The 16,173-nt window shown below is 41.6% G+C and overlaps 2 protein-coding genes across 2 annotated transcripts in view; one reads left to right on the top strand and one right to left on the bottom strand.

Moving 5' to 3' along the window:
• LOC110981442 (uncharacterized) overlaps nt 1-8,144 on the top strand; it is a 52,873-nt gene extending 44,729 nt beyond the window's left edge. Inside the window, exons 58-63 of the mRNA XM_022239021.2 lie at nt 1,846-1,863; nt 2,036-2,119; nt 2,577-2,709; nt 3,182-3,294; nt 3,908-4,120; nt 5,106-8,144. Of these exons, the coding sequence (XP_022094713.2) occupies nt 1,846-1,863; nt 2,036-2,119; nt 2,577-2,709; nt 3,182-3,294; nt 3,908-4,120; nt 5,106-5,264 (720 nt within the window). The 3' untranslated portion in view covers nt 5,265-8,144. The remainder of the gene's footprint in view (nt 1-1,845; nt 1,864-2,035; nt 2,120-2,576; nt 2,710-3,181; nt 3,295-3,907; nt 4,121-5,105) is intronic.
• Nucleotides 8,145-9,124: 980 nt separating this feature from the next.
• dnmt1 (DNA methyltransferase 1) overlaps nt 9,125-16,173 on the bottom strand; it is a 35,060-nt gene continuing 28,011 nt past the window's right edge. Inside the window, exons 27-33 of the mRNA XM_022238920.2 lie at nt 15,673-15,804; nt 14,374-14,520; nt 13,490-13,807; nt 12,977-13,143; nt 11,934-12,174; nt 10,931-11,047; nt 9,125-10,332 (exon numbers count right to left, since the gene is read on the bottom strand). Coding sequence (XP_022094612.2) covers nt 10,165-10,332; nt 10,931-11,047; nt 11,934-12,174; nt 12,977-13,143; nt 13,490-13,807; nt 14,374-14,520; nt 15,673-15,804 — 1,290 coding nt within the window. The 3' untranslated portion in view covers nt 9,125-10,164. The remainder of the gene's footprint in view (nt 10,333-10,930; nt 11,048-11,933; nt 12,175-12,976; nt 13,144-13,489; nt 13,808-14,373; nt 14,521-15,672; nt 15,805-16,173) is intronic.

Here is a 16,173-nt window from a genome sequence, read left to right as displayed (position 1 = left end):
GGACAGACAAGACTCGGACTTGGACTCGAAGAATGAGGACTCGGATATCTCAAGGACTCAGCCCTCAACCACCAGATTTTAACCTGTATTGTAATTTCATTGAACGAAGACACAAGTCTCATGCTTTTTCGAAAGTCACTTCCATTGCACTGCAATGCTAGCACTACATGCGTTGCCCAGTTTGAGGACCCTGAGTTCAGACGAGTTTTGAACGGAAACTCAGTGCACGGTGTAGGCATGGATGTACAGTGTACACGTCTTGTCTCTTTGTAAGTAAAACTACGTCTGTGAGTATTGTGCAGGGTTGAATTTGCACCAGTGCGTGGACGCTGTGGAACGGTTCCCTGATGAAAGACTCACAAATGAAGCTTGATTATATAGTAGAAGAGTCAGAACCAAGGAACCAGACTAAAAAGTCTACCATGCCAAACTGGCATGGTTAAAAGCATGACGCATGAATCTTTAATTTGAAAATTGTACAAAACTTACAGTTAAATTTTTGTACACCCTGGAAACATTGTCACACGTCTATATATCTTCTAATATTGCATGTTTTAGAATTTGAATGAAAATCTTTTGCAAAATGCCGTCTGAAGCTCAATACGAAGCTGGAGTGTACTCACAAGAACGGACTGAGGCAAACTTGCCAACTCCACCGCTTTGGACTATAAAAGCTACTGCTTTTGACAACTTTTGTATTCAATTCGCACCTCTGTCTCTCAAGTTCCACATTATAAAAACATTTTTACATTGTTACCTAATCTGAAAAACTATTGCATTGTACTCCAAAGAATGTACTAAATTTAGCCGCAAATGTTTCCTGCTCTGGACGCCTCCCAACCCCTGCACCTTAACATCTTCTTTCCCTTCAAACTTCTGAAGAAACAAACGCCTTTTCTGTCTCCAATATTGGGAAGTATGCTGAGGCCTTTTCCGAAATGGGCTTTCAGATCTACAGCTGTGGCTATTGTGAGCATGGCTTTGTGCACTTTGTATGGGCAGAGGCATAGAACTAGCTAGGTCACACGATTTGGATGTAGTCTGAGCACTCTCCAATCAGCTTTTCATCAAACAACTTTTTTTTCCACAAAGAATTTGAATTTGTGATTTTAACATTTTTACACTTAGGAAGCCTTAAGTCCTTGTAAAAACAACCGAGGGTGAAACATTTTACTAATTCAGTCAAATTGCACACTACACAGCTATCTTTGACCTTTTTTTCTGTTACCAGAAGGGGTCAAATGATTGCTGTCCAGTGATATTAAATTGTCCCCTTTTAACGTATATTTTATCTTTTCTACACTAATCAAAAATATTGAAGCTATTTTCTAAGACATATAGTGAAGGTGTCATTATGCCAGTCAAAGTTAATAAAGGTCAAATGAAAAGCATTCTCAATTATAATTTTTTATAAAATGCCCTTTTAGATCTTCATGATGTGTCATATTTGTGAATTCTGATAATGTGTTGGTGTCGATGAGAGCACTACTTGAGAATCATAAAAGGACTCGGACTCGGACACAAAGACTCAGACTTGGACTCGACTCAGAAAACAAGGACTCGGACTTGGAATCAGACTCAAATGGCAAGGACTCGGACGTGGACTCAATGGCAAGGACTCGACTACAGCACTGGTGATTCCCTTACCCTCTGTACTGAAGTATTCATGCACAGAAAGCCACCAGCTGAAATTAACATGTCCACTTACATAGCGAAGTGACAACTTGCAATGTACCTATGATTTATTTCACGATGTGAAACATGCAATGTGGTCCATCATTTTTTGCAAGTCTTTCATCCAAGATATAACATTTTAAATTTTTGGGGGTTTTTTATTTTTTTCAGGGACCACCAGGATTACCGGTAAGTTGTTCATTGATCATTTTTAGTTGATTTTTTTTTTTCAAAGTCAAGCGGGTCATTCTTTAGTGCAAAAGTTATCTGTAATGTTGAATCCATCCCTATTGTGAAGTACTGAACTGAATAGCATGACCATGTGGAAGAACTGATGCACTGTTTCCTCATCCTCTTCCAGAAAATGTTTCCAGTCAATGACGCAGAGAGCATCCACAACCTCATCCATCATTTCTTCAGCGTTCCAAGGAAGAAAGAAGTTGGGGTATGTTCAGAGAGAGAAGACTCCCGGATGAATAGTCGGCCTTTTTTTAGGGGTCTTGGAGATCAGACCTCTTGCAGTTGGTACTCAGTAATGGTTCCTTTAAGGTGGCAAGGAACCATTGACAAACTGTGAAGTGCAATCTCTATTGGAAGTCTGATCTTAATAAAACAACCCTTAAAAGATCGGAAAGCTTTTTTACCTCTCCCAAGGTAGCTTTACACTTGCGTTTCATCATGGCATTTGTCTGTCTTTACCCAGTTTCCTCGTGGCATCATTCACGTGAAGCACAGTTACAATAAAGTGGGCCTTATTTCTCAGAAGTCATTATTTACACACCAGGAAATGGTCCTGTAGGTTGCTCCAGATTTACCAAGCTTGACGTACCTTGGATTACATCAAGCACTGATGTTTGGATGTTGTAGCAGTTTGCTTTTCAATTCATTGTGCATTATCATAGGATGTTGACGTCTTCTACATGATGAAATACCTTGTCAAGTACATTGACGACATCAAGCATCCTCTTGGGACTAAAGACATGCCTTGCAGGACATGTAGGGACCTCATAGGCTGCCATGAAGACATTAGTGAAGGTAGGAGCTCAGCTGAATGATATCAGTGCAATTTAAGTTCTTCGATTTTTATACCCAATGTCTCCCTCTACCAGTGTTATTTAAAAAGCACCTGTGCGCAGGGCTTGTGCGAGAGCTTTTGAGAAGAAATTGACGAGCCAAACAAGAATTGCATAGGGCAATGTAATTCTCCTTCCTCTGAAACCTGTAGCTGAGGCCTTAGAATAACACTGCTTAGGTCTCGTTTCGGAGATCGTATTGCAAGCCCAGTCGATGCTGTCTTTCCCAGCACACCCTCGTGGTGAAAGAAGAACTCTCTAAGAGAAGGCCTGTCTCTGAAATTTGCTTGTGAATTGGGTCGTGCACTTCTGCCAACCTATAAGAATCCATGGCTTGTTTTGGCTCGTCTTTTGGTTGAATGTCGCAGCTTGTATTTTAAGTCTTTACTCAAGCGATTCTCGACTCTTGTTCTGTTTTGTGACTGTCCGAGCAGGTCTGTTCTGGATTGATCCGGACATGGGCTGCTCTTCGGATGCCTTGCAGGTGCAGTGTGAGTACACTGAGCTGGGGGCAAAGTCCTGCCTCATCCCTCCAGATTCCTCACTGGTAAGCCACACCCATAATCCCGTCATTTGTATATTTGTCTGCTGGTGAATCGAAGACACATTAAAGTTAAAAAACTACAAGGGCAGAACAGTTTAAGCCATAGATCTTTTAAGGGATGTTAAACGAGGCAGTATTCGGAGATGTGGGAGGGGAAATCACAGACTTCATGCCATCATCACCAGGTGTGATTCAAACAGGCATCCACCATAATTGAAAGGTGAAGAAAGCTGTACTTTGTCAACCTCACTTCAGGAATCAGTTGTTCCCGGATAGTGTTTGGTAATTTTAGGAGAAAACATGGCCTGGTTTTGATCAGGAGCTCTAACATCATTTAATAGTTCAATGCCTCAATTTAAAGAGCCTTAGAATTTTTCCACAGATCCACTGATTTCCCTCTCTTTATTGCCATGTATGGCTCTGCAAACTGTAGAATGCTGTACATTGTCTTGGGCTGCATTTTTACACATTTCTCTGTTGGTTGCCTACTTAAAAAACCCCAGCGACCTCAAATCAAGAATATTCGCCCGTTCCCTTAAGTTTAGAATATTAACATCTGCTTCATGTTAACTTGTAAAGGTACTCTCCATATTTTGGTTTCCCTGTGGCAAAATAGCTGGAGTTTGGCCTGACCCTCCCCCAGCTCAAATTCCTTCATCTGCTGAGCACGGAGGCCAGCCAGGAGATCACCGTCCACTGCTTTAATGTGTCTGTCTGGGAGTCGCCCACCGGCGACCCCGCTAACAGCATCAGCTTTGTGGGCTGGAATGGCGTGGTCTTCCGACGAGGTGGGGACCACGAGCCCACGATCATCAAAGACGGGTGCAAGGTGGGTTGCGGACTCGTAAGGGGTCGTGATCTCAGGTCAGCATACTGACAGCCAGCCATAGGTTGTACTGAAGGTTTTATATTGTGGAACAAGAAGACACTGTTTCCTTAACCACTCGCTGCCGGGTGCTTTTATAAATGCAGTGCACACATACGGGAGATTTTCAAGATTTTCAGTTTTCAAAATTCTTCAAAAATTCATCATTTCATTTAAGGGACGTTTACACCCACAAGAATGACTGTTTAGTGGCAACTCTAAGCTGACAGGCAACCGTCATTGACTCCTGAGTATTTCAGCCAGTCCTGCCGCCCTGTAAAGAGAGCCTTGAATTGTGAGGTGTTGCGTAATTTCCTTTGTCCCCAGTGAATGGGTGTTTTCTCAAACGCAGCTGGATTAGCATGCAGCAGTGCTGTGTCGCTCATCAATGGGCCCTAGAGCACTGTTGTCCGTGGTGCTAATCCGTGGGCACGCTATGCCCAAAACAGTGGTATACTGTTTAAAAACGGAGACGGATTACCTTCAGCAAGCCGAAAAATGATAGCAGTTCCCAGGAGCAGGTCTTTTGTTCGGAGTATGGTCTTTTGTTACACAGACCAGCTCTTTTGTCCCATTTTGGGCACTCCAGCTCTGCGTATTAACTCATGGTGCTTGAAACGGGGTTCCCCGGCAGCAAGTGGTTATTATATAGAACACAAGTTTAGTTCCGTCTCCTATAACCGTTTTACTGGCACGAATATTTTCCTGGCACTTTTATCATCCTGCACTCCCTCTGCACACCCTCCTCAACTCCCTCTCTACCCCACCTCAAGATTGCAAAAATGACAGCGCATCGAATTACTATCTCCCTTCCCTAAGACCTAGAACACAACACTGACTTCCAGAAAACTGCCTCGGTGTTACAGTGTTACCCCCCTCCTGCCACCCCCCCCCCCAAAAAAAATCTGTCAGCTCCAGACTTCGAGATTCTTCATCCTCTTGATTGCAGACTCCAGAGAGGAGATGGAAGAGATCAGTCCTCAGTTTCAAGACCCAAAACATGCAACTGCTCCCCATCGTGGAGGTCATCGTCAATCCTGAGGTCCACAGAACAGAAATTGGTGTGACGGATTACAAGATTGATGCCGGTAACCTCTGCTTTGACTGATTTCTTTTTCTCTTTTCCTTTTTTTTTTCTCATGATTTTTTTTCCTGTTTTAAGTAATTTTTGTGAAGGTCACTCGTGATCTCTTCAGAGAGAAGTTCTCCGGCAAACTTTATTTCCACCTCAAATGATAGAAATTAGTTTTTATCAGTCATATGCTGATGCACTCATCATGCATATGGCCATTTAGTAGTTCTACTTGGACTCTTCTGGTTGTAATATTTTTGGGGAGAAAAACTTTTCAGCAATGGATCAATTCAGTATCTTCAGGACCAATTTAGTTTCAACAGGAAAAAAATGCACAGTTCAAATATTTTCAGAAATTCTGATCAGTTTTCCTTTTTGCCTGAACAAAACTGTACTGTTCTGTAGTATCTTACATGGTTATATTATGACCTAAAATATTGTAATGATGTACTATTTCTGTTAATGTGCCAAGTTGTTGTTTGGAAATTTTTTTTTAATATTGCTACATTCTTGCCTGATTTTGAAAAGGTGATGATATATTGATATGATAAACAAAAACGAAAACAATTTCAATTTTATATAAAGGTAGACGTACAACAAAACTGCATCTGAAAAAAATTGACCATTCTCGACGTGCTTCAAGGAAAATGCTAATTCACACTGTTCATTTTTGGTTAGTCTTTTGCTTCTTTGTAGGAATGGCGTAAATTTCACTTTACATTCGTATTAAGTTTGTTACACGTAATGCGTTCTAAAAGCCCGCGAAATTTGAAAATAATGTCGAATCTTTACTAGATTAAAAACTGGAGCCGGCAAGTTCTTTTTTGTTTGGGATGTAAAACAAGAACATTACATCTATCTACCTCATGTGATAACATGCTGCATATGGAGGCTTGGTGGGTTTTGAATCGTGCAGTTGCTTGAGTAAAAAGCTTGTAACTTCTGCTTCTGTTGATTCACTAGAAGGAGTAGAGCTAGCTTCATCATTTCTCTTGCTTAATAAAGCTTTATGTATGGGCAGGTTATCGTATTCAAAATGGGGTAATTGTCAGTAACCACACCCTTTAGCGTAACCACTCGATTTTGAAGAATATAAAAAAATGTAGGTTTATTGAAACTTTGATTTCCCATTTCGAACTTTGCCATTTTTGAACTTTTGAAGCCATTTTTAACATTCATTGAATGGATAAGAAAGTAATGAATGAAGGTTTTTACAAGTAATTAGGACGGGCCCCTTCTTACCTGCTAGTGATAGACCTAACCATCAACCAGTTTTAAACTATTTTGTGTGAAATAGTTCTGAATTCCCATTCAAAAATGCCTTCTTGGCTAAAAACGGTTGAAAGATGCAAACTGGAGTTGACATCGGCTTTTAACTTAAAGAACAGCAGTGAATACTCTGCCCTACATGCTATGCTTGTCCAACAACCAGCTTAACTGTCTCGTAATCTAGAAATAACCCAAGCCCAGTGTGGTGCATATTGATTTCTAACATTTTTATCTCAAGAGCTCAAATGAAACTTAGTTTTTCTAGTCAGTATGATTAACCACGATGAGCCTCTTCAGGCTTGTAAAGAGTAAAATATTGAAAGGTCTTTTTAAATGTCTTATTGGTATCCTTTTAGGTACTCTATCAGGATTCCATTTTATAAACTGCTCAATGGTGCTATTATATTTTTATTTAGATTTCTAAAGTGATTTTTATGTGTATGTAGAGTTTGTGTTACTGCGTATTTTGAAAGGGGTCTTGGAACAAGAAGGGAGGAAAATCAAGTCTCGGGTCTGAGACTGAAACAGCTGGCATCCCATTTGGATATTATTCAGAATAATTTCGCAAGTTAAGATGTTTCTCTTTGGTGTGAACTTCTACAATGAGCCAGTTCAGTATTTCAAAAAGCCAAGGTCTTCCTGGAACATAGGGCGCACGAGTCAGCGTGTGGTTGCGCTGATAGGACAGACTATTGTGGGAAAGTGTGTAAACTGTTCCCAAACAGCCTCGTACTAAGCATGCACTGTTGGAACACTGAACTGGGCTCATTGCTGAACCTGTAGAATAGCCACTGCATCGTGATTTGATTTGTAGGATGGTGAAGCAACCAGTTTATATGGTAACTAGCTAAAACCTCAGATTTGGTGGGGGGGTGGGTGTCTCCAGGTATTGTTATGGGAGAATTTTTGTGTTACTATTTAATCGTTATAGTGTCAGAGGGACAGAGTACTCCCGCAGCTGATTCCTTAGTTTAGAGTTCATTCTTCACACCGTTTAAGTGTTTGTCGATTTCATCAGATTTGTAGCATCGGCCTAGTTTTTACAGTCAAGTATATGTAGTTTGCATAGTTACCTTGTTTTTTTAATAACAATTTTTTTTTTAACTGCCATTTGGTGTAAATGTAGCAGGCCAGCTCTGAACGTTGTACTTGTGGTTCAAGTACACTATCCGGTTGTAAGTGACTTCGTCACAAAGGCGGACGCGCCCCGATTTGCAGGCTGCCATTGGACGATCGCTGAAGTTGCGCGTTAACTTGCGGTTCCTTGTCAATGGCGATCAATGCACGTAACTCTGTGTGCAGTGCATGTGCGTGGTTTGAACCAAAGTGACGTCACACAAGCTGGATTCACATGGTAATACTGCATGCTATTCCTTTTTCAGCATCCAATTGAATGACCAAAGATCTTAAAGTAGTTTCTACATGGATACAGTAGTCATCTTCTCACTTCTTGTAAGATTTCTTGTGCATGGCATATGCTGGGATTCTTCTTTTTTTTTCTTTTCTTTCCATAATCAACCCTGTAGTTATCCTTGGCTTTCTTAGGTTAGAGTGGTTAGAGTGGCAGTGAAGCATTTATCACTTAGCTGTACAAAGTAGCCGGTTTTGTTTTCCCTTTCTAAAAAATTAAATCAATTTTACCAATTAGTCGTCTGTCTGCTCTACCCTGTTTTTAGAGAAATGCAAGAGACACTTGGTTTTATTGCCGACAAAACAAAACTGCCAATTTTTTTTGCCAGTAGCTGTATATCCAAGATCAAAATTAGTAAAGTTTTTTTCAATGACTTCAGATTCTTTTCCCTGCTGGAGTTTGATTGGATTGAATGTATTCAATAATACCTCACAATTAGGTAATACCAGGGATAGCCCATGAAAGTTTTTCAACTTATTTCCAATGGGGTCCCTATTGAGTTAAGTTATGAGTTAAGAAGTGGGTCCAGTTTTAGAGGCAGGAGGAAACTGGAGTACCTGGAGAAAACCTGCGAGAGCGCGTATGGACTGGAAACCAAATGCACTTAAAGCCTGGGCCAAGCCGGGACTCGGATACCCAGCAAGAAATGAGACCGAGGGGTACCCCCCCAACATGTCCAATCCCTTTACACATCCCCCCCCCAAGATGTCTGAAAGGAATTCCCCAGATTCCTGCGAGACAATGACCAACACAAAGCAGGGGGGGTTCTCTCCGTCTCATACCTTGCTGCATATGGGGACTCGAACCCGGGCCTCACTGGTGCAAAGCGAGGAAAGAACCACCATGCTAACCCGCTCCACCTAATGAATGACCTTGTTAGACCATTTGGGTATTTTGATTCCTCTACACCGAGTGTTTGTCCAGGCTCTCCCTAGCTTCATCATTTTTTTTCCAAGATGTGGGCCATTCCACTCCTGTTTCACCATCAATCGTCATTTTTCTACAGCATGTAGCTCTTAAACATCGAGGTCGTTTTTATTGGATACATGAATAAATGCCATTGATTGTGCGGAAGATGCCTCAAAATCCCCTAAAACATGTTCCAACTCACATCCTTCAAACTGAAACAGGAGCAATTCACAAGTTGCCAACCAGTATAAGTAAACTACGATGGTTCTCACCCATGCAAGTGAACACACACGCTCATTCTCTAAAATACAGAAGAGTCCACAGTCCATTTTATTAAAATTACGAATACTTCGTGTTAATTCAACACAAACGAGCATTAATACCTAAATTCACTTAATACAACAAATGAACTACAATCTAAAATTCAGAAATCCCTTGTATTCTAAAATTGTTATCATTCAGAATAACAACGAAATTCTTCAAATAAAGTTGAGAAATTTTACCGGAACTAAAAAAAATGGTGCAAGAGTTAATTAGCACAATAACAGCTCAGTTTCACAAAGTGGGACAATACTAAAATTGACTTTTATGTACAATTAACAATTCATGTGCAAGGTTGAACGTCTACAAAATCATGGCATATGGAAAAAAAATCAAACATTTATGGTTGAAAATGTTTTGTCCTTTCAAACATGTATTTTGAAAACCTGAAAACAAAGTTTTGATTACTTAGAACAAAATTAACACAGTACACACAACAGACACAACATGTTGATAAAATGTAGCTTCAAATATGCATATTTACAAATAGCCATTAGGAACAATCTTTATAAAAAATACTGAATCTGAATAAAGTTCCACAATTCAAAACTTATTTGCTCATTGAAACTAGCAGTGATGCAGTTTGGGACAGTCACATCATAGCAAGAATTAGATCTTTAATAAGTAGTAAAATTTGGCTTCTTGGAAGAAATGATCAGAATTTCAGTGGGCATTTTCTGTTAAAAAGAGGGCACAAGATTTTCTCTAGATTTGATATGGAATGTACAGGTATAATGGGGTTCTCAACAGTGCCAAGAACTGCTACGGCCAGTTTGAAAGCCTTCATTAAAAAGGTTCTCATTCCAAACTGACCGTTCTGTAAAGGGCTTCATTTCAGCATCACAACTGAGGTAGTCTAAAAATCTTTGCAAAATCACACAATGCCGTCAAAATTCATGTTCAACTTCGTAAGCCCTTATTCACGAAAAAACCTCACCGGTTGTACACTGAAGATGAGACTATTGGATTTCATTCCCTGTGGAATTTTACCCCTTTGTGACCTGCGACCTTTAACCTGTGACCGCATCAATTCATCTGGACCTCCTCTGTCTTGACCACTTCCTCCTTCATGGTCTTGGCCGGCTGCTCTTGGCCCCTGGCGTCCGTCCTGTCCTCCCTCGCCTTGGCGACGATGCACTTCTTGATCTCACGGCCGATGGCGGCAGCCATGGGCGGGGGGACAGCATTACCCACCTTCAGAAGAAACCCCAAAATATCTTTATCACTCATTCGTCATCAGCGCCCTTAAGAAGCAAGTAAAGGGCTGATTCATACTTCCAAGGAATGCAAACTACAAATTTGGCTTCCAAAAGCATTCACAGCCAAATTCTGTGAAGGGTCAACTGTTTTCATTCGGGTCACGAGTTTACATTCAGGTCCACTTTCCTGTCCACTACAAAGCAACCAGTGAGTCCCAAGAAATGAAATTCTGAAACTTCTGTGTCACTGAACAGCACAGAAGGAACATTTGAATGGTTCATGGCAGCTAACATTTGCAAGCTGCACTGTCATTTTTCCCTGAGGCCACAAGTTAGGCACACAATCTTTCAATATCCATTATATACTTCAACCCCGTATGTACCGTAATACTTTTGAAAACTGCGCCGAGATCCAAAATCATCAAAGCTTACTACTGCAGAGCAGAGTGAAATGACAACAGTATCCCTTCAGTCAAGATCAACTTCTGCCGGTTTCACCTCTAATCCCTGCAGCTATGTCTTAAAGCATGGACACAACTTCCTCAAATTTCCCAGTCTTAGGAGGACAAGTTTGTTTTTCAAAGTCCACCCACCTGTCGGTGTTTTTCCAAGATCGTCCCAAAGAAGCGATAAGTGTCTGGGAAGCCCTGGGACCGGGCGCACTCCCGCACGCTGACCACGCGGTGTTGTTCAGGGTGGAGCACTCGACCCTGGAGCAAGACAAAACAAAATGGCCCAGTTATCGAGGAACATCTTTGGATAGAAGTCTATACAATTAACTTCAGAGCTGTAGCCAAGTCCATCCGAAGTCCTTGCAAGTCCTCCACAGGTCATCCAGTCTTAAGCCAAGTCACAAACTCTTCAAATGAATTGTGATAAAAGCGTTCCTTTTTTCATCATTCACCCAGCTACTTTTGAACGGTCTTGTGAAAGGACCAGTGACAGACTAGCCTATGTTTAGTGAAAGTTTCACTTTTCAGTAAACATTTAGTCAATACTTTGCACATGCAGTGAGCAAATAAACTTAATACAGGGGTGTGAGCGGCCACTTAAAACTAAAGCTGAAAACAACTAACTAAGAGCTGAAATTTAAACAATTTCCCGTACTTTTGTGTAGACCAGGTGTACAAAAAAGCTGAAATTCAGGGTCAACATCTAAACAAAAAAGATGAAATCAGCTAAAAAGCTGAATTCTCACACCCCTGTTAATAATACATTTGGACAGGCATGCCAAAATTTACAAGCCCCAATTTTTCTTTTTAGATAAAGACCAAGTCTTCACCCTTCCAAAGCACTGGGAGTGAGCAGGAAATACATCCTCAGAAAGCAAAAAGTGGTTTCAGTTACAAAAGTTTCCTTGGAGAGGACGGGCAATTTTGGGAGCTTGGCAGGGAAGGGACAGGCAGATATTTCAATCCTATATGAAACCCTGAATATCAGAATTTCAAAACAAGGTTCTGTTAAATATCGAACAGATTTAGAAATGGTAGATTTGGAAGTTGTAGGAATGTGGGAGAGTTTGGAACATTTTGGTTAGTTCAAATTATACAGGGAATGTAAATTCAGGATAGATTTGACATTTTGAGTTTGCCATACCTGCTTGCCCATTGGCTCTGGGTTGGTCACTGTGGTGCTGAAGAATCCATCCCACTCTAGGCGACCATACAGCCCTGCCCAGTGGTTGTGCCGGTTACCAGTATGTGGCAGGCACCAAGGAATCAGCGTGTTGAACTGGCGATAGGCCGGGTCGCACTTCTCACCCTCAGCACAGGAGCAGACGCCTCGCAGGGCACCGTTGCTGGAGTAGCCGTTCTTCTTGTCTTTGTGAGTGTAACGCCTACAGGAATAAAACGGGGTAATTTAGATCTTGACCCTAATAGTCCCAAATCCTCCAATTTCAATAAGATGTTACATACACCCTTCGTGGTTAGGGTTAAGGTGTGCAGAAATCTTATTGATTTGCCCATCAACGATTCCTTAAAAAGATCACACAGTAAAGAAATGCAAACTATTTTAATTTGCACAGAAATAGTCAGCTTAAGAAATACTCAAATAAGACTGCTCAACTCAATGGCATTACCATGACAATTGCCTTCACTAACAACTTGTGAGCTGTCAAACCTTCAAAAGTTAACCACTTTGCTACTGCCACTGTGGAGACTTTGACAGACGAAGTGAATCAAAGAATAGACCCTGAACACCAAAACATCACTGTGAGGATCCTCGCGTGAGTTCCCCTGCCACACCAATGGCATGGGCTTATGTGCACATTTTGTTGAAAATTCCCTACGTGCAATCTGCACCATTCCCATGAGCAAATGTTCAAATGCAAATGAGCAGGTCAGGAGGCGCTATCTTCACAGCAGAGACTCTGTATTATCAAACCCAGTGTTGTATTCGAGTCCATCACAACTCCCTGCGAGCCCATCATAAATCCATCACAAGTCATCCAGTCTTAAGCCAATTCGCAAGCTATTAAAATGAGGTGTGAGAGAAGCATTCTTTTGGCATTGCTCACGCTGTTACTTCTGACTGGCCTTGTAAAGGGACTTCAAACTGGACTTGTGAAGGGACTTGAGAAATGACTTGTGTTGGACTCGATTACAACACTGATCAAAACCACTTCACAGGGAACTCACAGCTTGCGACAGACAGTCCCATCCGGCAGCGTGATCTGAATGTTGGGCAGGTCCCTCCAGTCGGAGCCAGGAGCCAAGGGAATGTGCCGCATGCGGGTGGCCACCAACTGGCTCATCTCTTTGCAGATGTGATCCCTGAGGATGGGCTGGTACTGGTTGCCACGGATCTACAACAAACCAAGACAACACCCCAAACTATCAAATATCTAATCTAATTAAGATGGTAGAGCACTTGTACGGTATTCCGGAGGTCCCGGGTTCAAATCCCACTCCGGTCAATTTCTGTGTTCATGTTTATACAAATCTTATCTGTGTTCCGGACGGTGTCCATTACACAAATCAACTTCGCCTGAGCACTGGACAACTCTAAGATGTCCTCGATTGGCATAGCACAGGTAAGTAATTTTGTTCTGTGTGACAGGTCAAATTTTGCTCTTTTTCGTCACACAAAAAACGTCCCAAAATCTACTTTTTTAGAGATTTACAAATGATAAAACCACTAAAAGAACTGACCTTTCGCTGGAATGCAGACTGAGGCTCTCCGTCATAGGAGATCTCCAGTTTCTGCTGGCCATTGTGGATCTCTGGGAGGTCAGACATGGCCGCCCGCACCGTGACGGTCCTGTACGGCGCTGACTCCAGCCAGGAGATGTTGCTGCCGATCTTGCGCTCGTCCACCATCACGCTGAGCTGGCAGGCGCGTGGCGCAAAGACGTGGTCGGGCTCCGGGTAGAGGGGCAGCTTCTGGCCAGGAGCGGCAGCCAGGATGATGGCCCGACGGCGTGTCTGGGGGACGCCGTAGTGACCGGCTTGCAACACACCAAAGGTGCACTGAAACAAGGGTGAATGGGGACATTGGAGAACAGGGAGAATGGAAATATTCTGTTCGCACCTGCTGTTCCTAAACTGACAGCAAAGTCATCAAGTGTATTCAATCTGGTTTGAAATTTATGTTGCAGCACTCCATTACTCTTCAAATGAGCGTAGTTCTAGATCTGCATTTTGAGGACTAAAATATAGCAAATCAGAAGCTTGTAAAATGCTAAGTTTCACAACTACTTCAGTTTTTGTGAGTGGGTGATGCTCAGTAAACACGTTGCCAGAAACATGGAAACATGGGGTCCAAAATTACTTTTTGGGAGCTAAAACAATTTGACAATTTCTTTGTTTAACCTTTTTATGGCCTTTCTGAGTGACTGAATATTTTTTTACTTGCTTTTGAAAAGAAGGGAAATGAAAACCTTCCACAAAATTGCGGTTCAATTTTTTTTCACAAAGAATTGAAAAATAAAATAGAAATTGCTAGGGGTAAGCCCGTTCCCCCATCAACCAATAGCCTGAAAGAATAATCCAAATATTTGCTCAATATCACTTGCAAAAAAAGATGCATAACACACCTGGTATCCCATGCGAACCAGGCATCTCAGCGCCAGCTTGAGAACCATGTTCTTCTTGTAGGACACAAAGTTACGAACGTTCTCAAGAAGGAAAAACTTGGGCCGGTAATAATCGCAATAGCTGAGGTATGACGAGATGAGTGAGTTCTGTGAAATGGAAAAATGGTAAAAAAAAATAATAAAATTACGTGGAAATGAAGACGACAATCATATGGAGAGTTTTTACAGGAATATGCCAGACGGGCCTTCTTAAAAATTTACTCTTTAGGTTGGGTTGATGATAGGGCTGAGTCAATTCGAATAATTCACTATCCGAATATTCAACCTTTATTTGACTGAATATCCGAATATTTGGTCGTACCGACCCGGCAGATAGTTGATGAACAAACCATATACAACATCAGTTGCAATAAATACACACAACTGTACATCATAATCAATATAACAGCTTCTCACATCTAGGAGTATCTCCAGCCACGATTTAGCAAGATTTAAGACATGAACAATACTTTTTGCCCAGTTGAAAATTTCTATTCCTTTTAAATTATTTAATGAATAATTTACTTTTTGAATTGTTGACAGATTTATGTCACTTTTCATGTAAATCTGCCTGAAACAAGCCTCCATAGTGCTTTTTTTTCTCATTTAAACAAAAGAAAAAGTTTCTTTGCTCTTGAAGTTTCCATTCGAAATTCAAATTCGGAAAATAATATTCGAATATTAGATAATTGATCAAATATTCGGTTATTCAGCACAGCCCTAGTTGATGACATAATGTCTGCTGTCTGGTAAAGGATGTAAATAAGCCATTTGCGAGTTAAATTTGAATAAAATCTGGTACACTGAGGTCTTTAAATTCACGTGAACATAACTTGAATTCTCCATACTAAAATCACTGTTGCCTATACCTCGTGATTCGGGGCAAGCATTTCCCTAGTTACATAAGAGACGCCTTGCAACAATACACTGTTTTCAATGGATAAGAACGGCACAAAGGAATGTGGAAGGGTGAGTAGAGCCGCATGCCACCAAACAATCGGCCTTTTCACCGTGTAATTCAAAGCGTGCAGAGCACGCAGGGCCACAAACCGAGAATTTGCAGTTTCGCAGGTGGCATTCGTGGCCAAGCTAGGCTGGAATTCTTGGAGTCGGCTTTCGGGAAGAAATTCCCATCATCAAGGGGTTAAGTCCACACTATAAACGTAGCTCTCATGAAAAATCAAGCCAACATTTGTTGTCAAAGTTACCCATCTTCCAAGACGGCCATCCTTCTTGGAACTTGTTCGTGAGGACACTTGCCTTAAACTTGGAGTATTCCCTTGAGTTAAAGCGATTCATGCCGCTGAATCCCTGGCAGGGCGGACCACCGCACAACACGTCAACCTCTTCCCGCTGGGGCAGCTTCTGCCCTCGGTCGTTGGTCTTCTCACCCTGAAGGTGACATGGACATTCAAATCAGAAAGGATGACACTTTTGAAGTTGTTCACCATCATGCGACAACAGTGTGCATATTTTATGAGACCTACCTGGCCTAGTTCTGCTCTCAGAGGCAGAACATCTAACCCAAGTGCAGCATGACTTAGTCACTTTTAAGTGGTTTCGCAACAAAACAACACAGTCACTACTGGGGACATAGTTCTCAACACAGCATAATACAGTATTGAAGGGGTTCTGCTATTCCCAACCCTTTACTAGAACTAAGAGAAAGACCCAGTTTTACAGTACCAACGGTGCAGTTTTTTGCAGAATAGAAACTCTGTCTCTTCACTGATACTGCAGAAGGTTAACGCACGTCAACTT

Source organism: Acanthaster planci, linkage group LG11 (assembly GCF_054643075.1).
Source record: "Acanthaster planci isolate LZ-2023a linkage group LG11, COTS_SCS, whole genome shotgun sequence".
NCBI classification, from domain to species: Eukaryota; Metazoa; Echinodermata; class Asteroidea; order Valvatida; family Acanthasteridae; genus Acanthaster; species Acanthaster planci.
Note: the sequence above shows the minus strand (reverse complement) of the source record. Positions and strands in the feature narration are given on the sequence as shown.